At 42.9% G+C, this 12518-nt stretch overlaps 1 protein-coding gene across 6 annotated transcripts in view; it reads left to right on the forward strand.

Annotated features, from left to right (window-relative positions):
- Positions 1-12518, forward strand: part of SPECC1 (sperm antigen with calponin homology and coiled-coil domains 1) — a 477242-nt gene that overhangs the window by 323763 nt on the left and 140961 nt on the right. For all 6 annotated transcript variants that reach the window (XM_049860224.1, XM_049860218.1, XM_049860220.1 and 3 more), the window contains 3 exons: positions 4107-4314; positions 7554-7627; positions 7994-8172. In XM_049860224.1, the coding sequence (XP_049716181.1) occupies positions 4107-4314; positions 7554-7627; positions 7994-8172 (461 nt within the window). The remainder of the gene's footprint in view (positions 1-4106; positions 4315-7553; positions 7628-7993; positions 8173-12518) is intronic.

The following is a 12518-nucleotide window of genomic DNA, read 5'->3' on the forward strand; positions in this document are numbered from 1 at the left end:
GCCCCTGTGTGGAGGCCACAGGACAGTCGGGGCGCCTTGTTTGCTTCTCCTGCCCTCTGCCTTTGGTGATTGTCAGAACTGGGAGGGAGGGCTCTAACCGCCTCTTCTCCAGGAAGGACTGCTGCTTCTTCAAAGCTCACTTGAATCTATTTATAATGTAATTCCTAATACCAGATTTCTAGAAAAAGATGAGAGGTGTTTGGAATGTATGAAAGTGATTTCTTTTTAAAAGGAAAACACTGAAAATCACCTTGCTGAGTATCTGGTAGTCAGAAAGACCAGTGATGTGAAAAGGCAACCCTGGGATTCTGACTGACAGTCGCCCAACTAGGGTTTTGACATCAGCTATTTGGTCCTCTGGATTATTCTATTCCAGTTATTTAATGTTTCTCTCTGTCCATTTGTTAGTCTTTAAAATGAGTACAAAAGTATTTCCAGCTCCCGTTGTGGCTGAGTCAGCTCTGACTCATGGTGCCCCATGTGACTCAGGGTAGAACTGTGCCATATAGGTTTTCAGTGGCCGATTTTTTCAGAAGTAGATCACCAGGCCTTTCTTCTAGGCAGACTTGAATCGCCGACCTTTCAGTTAGAAGCGAAGCTTGTTAAATATTTGCAATACCCAGGACCATAAAAATATTACCTGCCTGTTATTATCTAGCAAGGCTCTGTGAGAAGTTGTGAAACTACTTAAGTTTTTGTTTTTTAAGAAAAGCGTTTTCTGTAATACATTTTTGAGCTCGAAGAAATCATTCCAAAATCAAGAAGGAGGAGTGTTTGTATGTATGTGATCTGTATGTTTGCCGACCCAGCAGCCTGAGTGTACATACATCACCGTGATCCACACCTCCCCCGTGTGACGTTTGGTGCCTGCAAACCTGGCCAGCCCACATGTGGGGTGCAAAGGGAGGACAGAGCATCTACGAGGCCAACAACCTCAAGGGCTCACAAGACCTTCTTCAGGGTGCTCAGCCTCAGTGACCCGTTCAAGTCTCCAGTTTCACTCCTGACCTGGGATGAGAGGCCCTCAGCCTGAGGACCCCATGACATGGAGCCTGGCTTGCTCTGCACGAGGCAACGGTCTGACTCGGAATGCAGAACTGAAATACTGCTTCCTTTGCTACATTCAGATATTAACCTTTTAGTATCTAAAATACAGGGCCACTTTTCACCTCAAAAGTCTTCTGTTTGATAAAATAGCTATCATAAGGTATAAGATAATGGTTTTGATCTTTTCTGTGTGTTGGAGCTTTCTTGGTCAAATGGACCTGTGCTCTGTGCTATATTAGTATCTCATACTGTATGCACTAAGACATAAGGCAATTACAAGAGAAATAACAACTTCTATTGAGTGCTGACTATGTGCCAGGCACTGTGATAAACTTTTTAAAATTACATTTTGAATATATATGTAAAAGTTCAGTAACACTGATTACATCTACAAGTTGTGCTCCCTGTGTATTCTCGCTCTCTGATAAACTTTTTAAGTGCATTATTTCATTTAACTGCCTCCATCGTTCAAATAGGTCCCTGGGTGGCACAGATGGGTAAGCAGTAGTTTACTAACTAAAAGGTTGGTGGTTCAGACCCACCCAGAGGTGTCTCAGAAGTAAGGCCTGGCAATCTGCTTCTGAAAGATCACAGCCTTAAAAAATCTATGGAGCAATTCCACTCTGCACACATGGGGTGGACATGAGTTAGCATCAAATCGATAGCAACTAATGACAACAGCAGCATCGTTCAGATGAGGAGAACACGGCACAGGGATTAAAAGTCACGGGGCTTAATTTGGTAGAATTGGGATTTAAACCTGGCAGTCTGGCTTAGGGTCTACACTCTTAGCCACTGTGATGTACTTCAGTAGTTTTCAAGCTATTGACCACAACCCGTAATACCAACCAAACCAAACCAAGCCCGTTGCAATCCAGTGCCACACCTGTTTATCTGAAACTCGAGTTTCACAGAACAATACTTAACACAGGTGATGTACTCCGCTTCTTTCCCGTGCTGGTCCTCTCACTCTCCTAATTTCTTCCCTTCCTTCTTTCTCTCGTTTTCTTTTACCCTTTTCCTTTTTTTCCTCTCCCTGCCTCCTTCCTCCCTTCTTTCCTTCTTTATTGATTATAGTCTCATAGTTGAAAAACATAGCAATACTGCTTTCCAGTGTTCTTTCATTCATTCATCAAACATTTATTAAGCACCTCCCATCTCTGGCCCCTCTCCCATCTGTCAGTTTGTTGTACTTTGGTGGCTTACATGCTGCTGTGATGCTGGAAGCTATGCCACCAATATTTCATACACCACCAGGGTCACCCATGGTGGACAGTTTTCAGCAGAGCTTCTAGACTAAGACAGACTAGGAAGAAAGGCCTGGCAATCTGCTTCTGAAAATTACTCAATGAAAAGCCTGTGGATCACAACAGAATATTGTCCAATATAGTTTTGAAAGATGATCTTCTAGGTTGGGAGGCACTCAAGAAACAAAGTGGACACAACAGTGGACTCATGGATGCACACAATCATGAAGATGTTGCAGGACCAGGCAATGTTTCGCTCTGTTATACGTAAGGTCTCCATGAGTCGAAGCTGATAGATGGCGGCTAACAAGAGCAACGTATGGCTGGCGCTGTGTAGGCACTGGGGAGACAAGGGCGAATAAGACAGGCAAGGCCCCTTAGTAACAGCCAGAAGCTTTTGCACATGAAATGTAATTGGACAAAAATGTTATTGCATATGGGGATTCCTCCCCCAAAACCTAGAATTAATCTATTAGTTTTCCTGGTAAATGTACAACTACTTAGTAACACTTAATTAAAGAACTGTAGGAAAGGGGAAGTGGTGTTTATTGAGCATGTTCACAATAATAAAATAATTGGTATATTCAGACAGTGGGATACTACACAGCAATTAATTAATGACCTAGAATAATGTGTGTCAATTTGGATACATCTCAGAAGCGGTAAAAAGCAAGTTACAAAATCATCAGTGTAATATAGTACAGGACAAAAGCATAGTGTCGTGTAATCCCCAGTATAACACAGACACTACCAAACCGTAAAGTAGTATAACACCATTTGTGTACATTTTTTAAAGCATCCAGAATAATACCATATATTATCATGGGCAAATGCATTTATAGTAAAAATGGAAAATGCTTCAAGGAATGACCACACATCAATTTGGGGATAATTTTCACTCTCTGGGGTGGGAGCAAAACTTGAAGTTTTAACAAACCAGTTAAAATAAAAAGATATAGCAAATGTGGCAAAATTTAGCCACTGTTAAATCTGTTTGGTGCATGGTTGTCTCATTTTAGTGCTTTTTTGTATATTTGTAAGTTTTGAAAATTGAAAAAGTAAGTCAATGTTTCTGTTTTGGGTACATGCACATTTCTATGTTCTATGCCTTCTTCTGGCATTTTCTGTCATGCCCATGTTGTATGCTTCTAAAGAAGCACTGTAACCACGAGTATTTTATGGCTAAGGAGATTTGGGGTAGGTAGGGGTTCTGGGTGGCACCATTTGCTCTCAGCTACTAATAGAAGAGTTGGTGGTTCACATCCACTCACCAGTGCTGCACAAGAAAGGCCTGGCAGTCTCTACTTCTGAAAATAAGCCAGTGGAAACCCTGTGAATCAGATCTGATCCACAGCCAATCTGGGGGATGGCGGATGGCGCAAGACCTGGCAGTGTTTTCCTCAGTTGTTCACGGGCTTGACGTGAGCTGCACGTCGTTCATAGCTCACCAGCAGAGGGCACTGCTCCGTAACAGATGTGAGGTGGGGTCAGCCACACACAGCAGCCAGCCCAGCTCTCCTGGTGTGAGGCACCGGCCTACCCATAGGTAAACGAGGGGTACAGAAATACATGCAGCTGCCTTTCTGCTTGTAGGAAGGTGCACAGAATCCACCCACTTGGTCGTTTACAGACATTGTGTTTTACTGCATGTTCGTAGGCTTGGCTGTGTCAGAGGCTAAGGATACAGAAGCTGTACCCAGTACAGCACATACCAAGAACAGCCTTTGCTCTCGTGTTGATGAATCTGCTGCTGGTTTGTGTGGGAACTTTCTGTTGTAAAACTCACTGGGGAACATTCCTTTTTTATTCTAGATGGAAAAGGATTACTCTTGTCTGAAGGAGATATGTGATCATCAAGCAGAACAACTGAGCAGAACCAGCCTAAAACTTCAGGAGAAAGCGTCAGAGAGTGATGCAGAGATCAAAGACATGAAGGAAACTATATTCGAATTGGAAGATCAGGTGGAACAGCACCGAGCAGTCAAGTTACATAATAACCAAATCATTAGTGAACTAGAAAGTAAGCAAAACTGAAACCCATTGCCAACCAGTCAATTCTGAGTCATAGCGACCATACAGGACAGAGTAGAACTGCCCCATAGGGTGTCCAAGGAGTGGCTGGTAGATTCGAACAGCTGACCTTTTGGTTAGCAGCTGAGCACTTAACCACTGCGCCACCAGGGCTCTAAGTAAAACCAAAAAAAAAAAAACCAAACCTATTCCCATCGAGTCAATTCCAACTCACAGCGACCCTATAGGACAGAGTAGAACTGCCCCAGAGAGCTTCCAAGGAACAGCTGGTGGATTTTAACTACTGACCTTTTGGTTAGCAGCCATACCACTTAACCACTACACCACCAGGGTTTCTGGAGCCCTAGTGGCACAGTGGTTAAGAGCTCAGCTACTAGCCAAAAGGTTTACACTTCAAATCCACCAGGCAATCCTTGGAAAGTGAAACCAAGACCTGGCTAAATGTGGAACAGGATAATAGAGAAAAACCAGCAGCAGTGAGTAACTGTGAGGGTATGTGACACGTGTGTTATCTGGGATTTAAAAATTCTTACTTTCAGGTGTCCTGTAATCTTACATGAAGAATGGCACTTAAGAAAAACTGAATAATAAATCTTTTTAACTAAATTAAAAACTGGATGACATAGAAGAAAAGATTGTAGAGAACACAGGATGTCACAAGTTGAACATGAGTCGGCCATGTAAGGCAATTCTAAAAACAGCAGATGTGTTCTGGAAAGCGTCGAGTGTCCTGTGTGTAAACATGTTGCTGCCTGTCTCTAGAAAACTAATCTAGTTTGAGGCAGTGTGTTATGACAATTCAATTGTGACTATTTGATAGTTCCCATAGACTTTTCCTCAGGATGATCCATGGTTATTAGAGGTTATTCAGAATAAACTGTTCACTACAGTCCTGGTGGCGCAATAGTTAAGCTCTCGGTTGCTAACCGAAAGGAAAGTGATTCAAACCCACCCAGTGGTGCCACAGGAGGAAGACATGGCAATCTGCTTCTTGTAAAGGAGCCCTGCGGGGCAGTTCTGGTCTGTCCCGTGGGATCACTGTGAGTCGGAACTGCCTGAACAGCACACAGCAGCTATGCAGGCATCTGGCGGGTAGAAGATGGATAATGGATGTCACACTGCTACGCATAATGTGTGCTCCTGGTCTCAGGGAGGAAACAATTCCAGCATGTGTCCCATTGATGCTAGGATATCACATAACTTATGTCCTAGTTACTTGACCACCTAGTTCTGAAGAGGTATCAATATATGGCTTATTTATAAACTCATTGTTTGGTTTGAATAGGGAAAGACATTTTTTAAAGAGGCTGAACATTGCCTGCTTTGTTCAAATAGACCTTATCAAATGATCTCATCTAATGTGGTTTACTCTTGTAATAAAAGGAAATTCATGCACAAAGCTTATAGTGTCCCTAGCCATTACCAAAAGTAGCTTGCTTAGTCAGCTGCCTGGAAAGTTCCCGGATATGTACCAACATGTTTGATTAATTGGTTAGCGTCAGAGTTGCCAGTACCTGCTCCGTTCTTCTCAGAAGTGATAGACAGTAGAACTGCGGGATGTTGGCCTTCAGTGTCAGTGCCGTCCCGAGTGTTCTCAGTGGTCATGCTCAAGGATACAACACAAAAACTGGAGGCCATTGTCAGTATATATTTCCGCACAAACAGCACCATACTTGAAAAGAATAAAGTCAGAGAGGAGCTCTGTTTTGGGGGATGTATTGCTCTTGAGAAGTGAGTTGTGTTGTCCCCAAACCCTTGAAAGTCAGTACAGACACATCAGGAAACCAGCGTGTAATCACTCTCCAGAGCGAGTTTAGGCCCAGCCTTGTGCTTATTCCGTTAGGGTTGTCAAAGTGTAATAATTATTAGTATTACATTATTAAGGTGGAAGGTCTTTTAGCCTGGAGATCCAGGCTCATAAAAATCCTGCCCTAGACCAGTCATTCCTTCCCGTAAGATCCTCGAGAGGAATGGGCAGAGAAATAAAGGAAATTAAGGAGAGTTTTCTAATTCTGTAGCATTGAACCCAAGCACAATGCTACAGAACACCCCACCTACCAAACTGGAACCATTGGAGTAGGACCACATGTATTTTTTTTAAGCTTCTCAGATGATTCTGATTCGCATCTGTACTGTACAACTACTGCTGTAAAGTAGACCACAAGGGCCCACGGAAGAGTTTTAACTAGGAAAATGACATGAGCAGACTTCAGTGACACTGAGAGCATGGTGGAGGACAGTTATGGTGGAGAGAAAGGGAGGCAGGGAAGGCAAGCTGAAGTGGTTCTTAACTAGGGAGAGGCATTCATGCCACTGCGGAGTTCCTGGATGCTGCAAACCGTGAAGTGCTTGACTACTACCCAAAAAGCTAGCAGTTAGAACCTACCCAGAGGTGCCTCGGAAGACAGGCCTGGCAGTCTGCTTCCAAAAGATTAAGGCCTTGAAAACCCTATGGAGCAGCTCTACTCTGCGCACACTGGGCTGTCGTGACTCAGAATCAACTTGACGCCAACTAACAGCAACAAGCAGTCAAGTCACCTATGAAGTTTTCAAAATATAGTCTAGACTCTGTTACCTTTGGAGATCCTCATTCAAATATCGATACTTGAAAAGCTTCACAAGTGATCCTGCTGTTTAAGAACCACTGCTACAGACACTGGTCTAAAAGTCACCGTTGTAATAAGCAGTTGTACCCTCTATTATATGAAAGTCCTCTCACTACAGAAAAGGGCACTCAGGTAGATTGTGTGTGAATATTAGGGAGGCAGAGAGAACATAAATGACTATTTAGATCTTTTTCTGTAGTGTTGCACGGTTGTGTAACTTGTTGTCTGAGGATATAACCTAAATACAAAAAAGCAAAACAAACCCTGTTGCCGTCGAGTTGATTCCAACTCGTAGGGACCCTATAGGTCAGAGTAGAACTGCCCCAAAGGATTTTCAAGGAGCAGCTGGTGGATTCTAACTGCTGACCTTTTAGTTAGCAGCTGAGCTTTTAACCAGTGCGCCACCAGGGTGCCACTTATTTTTCAAATCATCCCATTCTCAATCTTAGAGGAACCTCCTGCTTCTAGCCCCTAGTTTGCAGAGTGCTAAAAAAATTGGAGTTTATAGTAGAGTTGATGAATTTTAAAGCCTGTGGCAGTATCAAAGGCTGATTCTTTGCTACCTAGCTTACCTTCTCCCCAGTCTCACAGCTCTTACAACTCCTGTCTGATTTCTTTCTAGGTAATGTGTTGAAGCTGGAGGAACAGAAGTTAGACCTGGAGAAGCAGCTAAAGACACTCACTAAGCAGATGAAGGTGAGATGTGGATAACGACAGTGTAAATTAACCCCACGTTAGCTTTAGAAACCATCCAAAAATGCCCTGATTACCTTCTCCAGAATGCTTTCTTGTAATACATTTCCTCATCATAGGCCCTGGAGCCATAAATGAGAGTTGGCAGGAAGAAAAATTAAACTAGTTCTGTTTTAGGATGGAGGACTGACAACACTGAGGTGGAGTTCCCACCTGTGCCTCTTCCTAGAAGTGAGTTCACATGAAGCCAGTGGCTCACTAAGTCTGCCCAGTCCATCTTTCTCGGTGGTCAGCAGGGGGCACTTGGGGGCCCAGCTAGCAGTCTGGGTGCCATCGCTGGTAGGAACCTGATGGAATCTGGGTTTCCAGGAGGATACTGAGGAGTGGAGGCGGTTCCAGGCTGACCTGCAGACTGCCGTGGTGGTGGCCAACGACATCAAGTGTGAGGCCCAGCAGGAGCTGCGCACTGTGAAGAGGAGGCTGCTGGAGGAGGAGAAGAAGAATGCGAGGCTGCAGAAGGAGCTGGGTGATATCCAGGGCCACAGCAGGTTGGTGCAGGGCCACAGCAGGTTGGTGCAGGGCTGAGCCTTTGTAAGCCTGATGGGCGTCCAGGCAGCACTGGCTGCTCTGCTCACTTAACCACTGTCTGGGGGGCTTTGTTGTCTGTAGATATGACACTTTTATGTCCTTCTGTGCCAGATTCTATCCTACTTTCTTCCTTCGGCTCACACTACCATCACAGCCTAAGAATATCTCAGTGCTTGATCAGTGCCATTTTCTGATGGAAAAACTCTTTGCTTTTTTATGTAGATAAGTTCTAACCAAGTCTCCTCCTAGGTTTAAAGGACAGAAGTAGTGCCTAGGACGTTCCTTAAATCTTAGCATTGGCTAGTATAGGGAAGCAAATACTTCAGGAGGCAGCAGCAACACCTTGTATAGGCAACTCTTAGGCAGTGGGAAAAGCTGGAATTGCGACCAGACAGAGGACTCACCCCTTCCAGCAGGGACAGGCTTCTTTATTGGTAGCACTCAGGGCCTGTTTCAAAACCCTTGAAACAACCCACTTTATGATGCATAATTTTCCCTTGTGTTCTTGAAGGAGGACACACAGTGCTTTAACTCAGAAAGCTGTGCTTAACAGTGAAATTTAAAAGAAACGTATTTTTGAAGTGGGAGTCCCTGCATGGTGCAAATGGCTAATGCACTTGGCTGCTAACTGAAAGGTTGAAGGCACCTTGGAAAAAGTCCTGGTGATCTGCTTCCAAAAAATCGGCCATTGAAAACCATACGGACCACAGTTCTCCTCTGGCGTACGTAGGGTTGGCGTGAATCAGAATCGACTCAACAGCTACTGGTACGAGTATTCTTAAAGTGAGCTGAAGCTTCACTGTCACCTAAATTTAGATAGGTTACAAACAAGATCATAGACAGTATTTTAGAATATCACTAATGCAGGTTTACCTTTCTCCAGTCAAGACAAATGTCCTTAACTTTGAGATTCTTGGATATTAAGAAATTTTGAATTTTTAGGTGTCTCTCATATTTGAAATGTAATCTTTTAAAATCAAATTTAGTGGGTTCTAAATGCTGGTTTGTGTAATTTCCCCATTTTATATGTTCTCAAGGATCAGGTGGTTGTTCGTTGGCTAGATTCTGACCTCTTGGGTCTGTAACGTTGTATAACCATGATTTTTGTGACATTGGAAAGAGTAGATTTCTTCTCAAAATTCTGGTTTGATTCTCTTACTAAACTTGCTCCAAACAATCACTCATTCCTTTGTTTTATGACTTTTACATAAAGTAGACTCTAGAGGAGGGTTAAGAAAAAATATGTAGCTAGTTCCACAGTCCACTCTTAAAAATCAAAATCATTGTTTATAGTCACTATCATACCCTCTATCCACCAAAGGAAGTGAGTTTTAAGAAGAGGGTACAAGGAGAGAAAACTAGATTTCATAATGTGCCTTAGTGATAAATGAGTGTGAAGTCATTCTAGTTTGCTTTTGTGTTCGCTTGTTATTTGTCTTGCTTCCATATTGTGTGTCTTTGGAAGAGGAAACAAGTCGTAACTTACATTGCTTTATATATGTGTTATTTTAAAAACAAATGGTGATAGACAAGCCCTGAGTTTAAGTGGTGGTCCTAAATAGGTTATTGTTTGAGATACAATGTTCCTTGCATAGGTCCTGAGATACAGGCCAAACTACACAACTTGAACTCTGGTGTCAGGAAATCTCTGCAAGTGTCCTGACATTGAGGCTCCATGTGTTATATCCTGTATCTTCAGACTTAGGGTTGCTTTTTTAACACAGAATGTTTCTCTTTTGATTTTTCAGTGATTTGCAAACCTACATTCCAAATCCAACAGTTTTATCCTTTATCACAAAACGTGTCACAAATTCTAGGAGCTGACAACACTCCAGAACATGGCGTGTTACTGAAAACTGTAGGTGTCAGAGTTTCTTCTCTGTCATTGCATTTGTCAGGACAGCAGACAACTGCCAGTGACGGTTTCTTATCTGATTTTGCGCTTCTCTGACAAGCTGCCCGTCCTAAAGTATTGACTATTTGGAAGTTACTTGATGATGGCTAAGCCACTTCTTGAACTTACCTCTTGAGCAAGAATTGAAATCAACTCACACCCTCAAAAGTACTGAAGCTACCTAGCGTTTCCATCTTGGCTGAATGAGTTCTTGACTGAAACTCGGTTTGACTTTAAGAAGTCAAAAGTCGTTCTTGGTTCAGCCACAGCCAAAGAACTTGCAGAAAATTTTCTGGTGAGATCCTCCAAGTACAACTGAGAGAAGGTAAGAGCATCTCAGAAACACCTTGATCATGACAGAGGATTGATTCATTTTCCGATTTTACATGTATGGACATTCAAGGAAACCTCAGTTATAAGTCAGGCTGATAAGTGGGCAAATGAAGTACCTGATTAAGAATGACATTTATTACCAGGGAATTAATAGCTGAAAACAAAGTAGAATATTATTTAACTTAGTATTTGAGATATTCTAAAAATTAGCTCATTAGTGGTCTTCCTAAGGAACCCTAGTGGCACAGTGGTTAAGCACTCAGCACTCAGCTCTAACTGAAGGGTCAGCAGTTCAAACCCACTAGCCCACTCTGCAGGAGAAAGATGTGGCAGTCTGCTTCCTGGAAGCCCCATGGGGTCAGTTCTACTCTGTCCTATAGGGTCGCTGTGAGTTAGAATACCCTCAGTGGCCATGGGTTTAGGGCTCTTCCTATTTACATTTTCAAAGGTATTTTTATTTCAGAGTCAGAATGTCTGTCTGATGTTAATACAGATGGGCATAGAATTAAGGCCCCAGTCTCATCTCTGCCACTAACTGGCAGTGTTTCCTGCCCAGCCTCGCTCCTTCCTCTTTTAAAGGAAGAGATGGGACTAGGTAGTTTTCTAAGACCCCTTTAAGCTCTACCATTCTTGAGACTAGTTGTTTAGCTGGCCTTTCTCTAGAAGAAACTCTGGTGCCAACCTTACCATCTTTCCAGGGCAGTCCTTTGAATCGCTTTGTCGCCATGTTTTAGCTGGGCTTCTAGATCTGGTCTTTCTCTTCCAGAAATTTGAACAATCCACCATGATTTTTACGGACCTGAAAGGGGTCTGCTTTACTGGACGTGTATAAATTAGTGGGCAAAGGGATAATGAATAAAATTTTAAGCCCTGACTTCTTTCAGATTTGAACAATTAAGAGAAAGACATTGAAATTAAAACTTTAATTGAAATTAAAACATCAAATCTTTTTCCTGAAATGCTGAGTTCTGGGGCCTGGTGAATATTGAGACGACACAGGCAGCTTGGCTTAAGGGTTAGATGGGCTACATGCAAACTTACTGTTGAATGACACCGGGCAGGAGCCAACACAGGCTTCTGATGACGGTAGCAGTGAAAGGCCTGTGCATTTATCTGTCTTATTTTGAAACAGTGAACACCATTATTTTTAGGGTGGCTTATTCAATTTTTATGCTGTTTATCATTTAACTCCAGTAAACATTCATGGGCAGCATCTTAAGATATCATTAAAAACACTTAAAATTTGTGTTTAATTAACTGTATTCATTTCTAAGGTAGAAGTCTAAGATTCAAAATGTGTTTAGCCTGCACCACTGACTCTTGTATTGGCCCGTCTGAAAGGAGCAGCATGGTGGCCTATCACGTGCAGACTGCCCTGGAGCTGGCTTCTGACTCTGTGTGCACATATGTGTTATGCTCTAACATCGACCTGTGTGCCTGTGTGTGCCCTTTGTGTTCTTATAGCTCTAACGCTGCAAGTCCCCAGCAAGTGTTCTTGTGGCTGTCAGTGAAAGGGAAAGTGAGGGGGTTGGAGATGTATTTTTGGATTGCTAAGTTATCTTTTCCAGCTCTTGTTGCATAAGTGTTGACCTAGAAACCCTGTCCCTGGTGAGGGGCCAGCTCTCACGGGTATTCCTAAATGCTCTCTGGACAGATCTCACATTAGTTGCTATGACGGTCAGCTCCTGGAATTTTATTTGGCCCTCAGTGTAGAAACTGGTCCTCTTGTATCCTCTTACCTCAGCAAGCATTATCTTTTCGCTTTCATACTAATTTTTTCATAGTTTAAATTTGCATTTATGATATTAGATGTATAGAGCCTATAGTCCTAAAGAGCTGTGGCTCCTTCCCTGCCCCCAACTCCCAATCTTTACCAATTTGCTTTGAAATCTCCCCTTACACGTTTAGGATTTTTATGCGTGATAATAAATGAGTTCTCTTTTTCTTAGATGCTCCTTGGCTGTCAGAACAGCAGAGGGGAGCATGAGCTGATTTTGTCCCTCCTGGTCATCTCTACTTTACCAGCACAGTTGTTGGCTGCTGAGGGTCTAGTGTGGAAGGAACACAGTAACAACGTTT

The sequence above is a fragment of the Elephas maximus genome, chromosome 19, assembly GCF_024166365.1.
Source record: "Elephas maximus indicus isolate mEleMax1 chromosome 19, mEleMax1 primary haplotype, whole genome shotgun sequence".
Taxonomy (NCBI): domain Eukaryota; kingdom Metazoa; phylum Chordata; class Mammalia; order Proboscidea; family Elephantidae; genus Elephas; species Elephas maximus.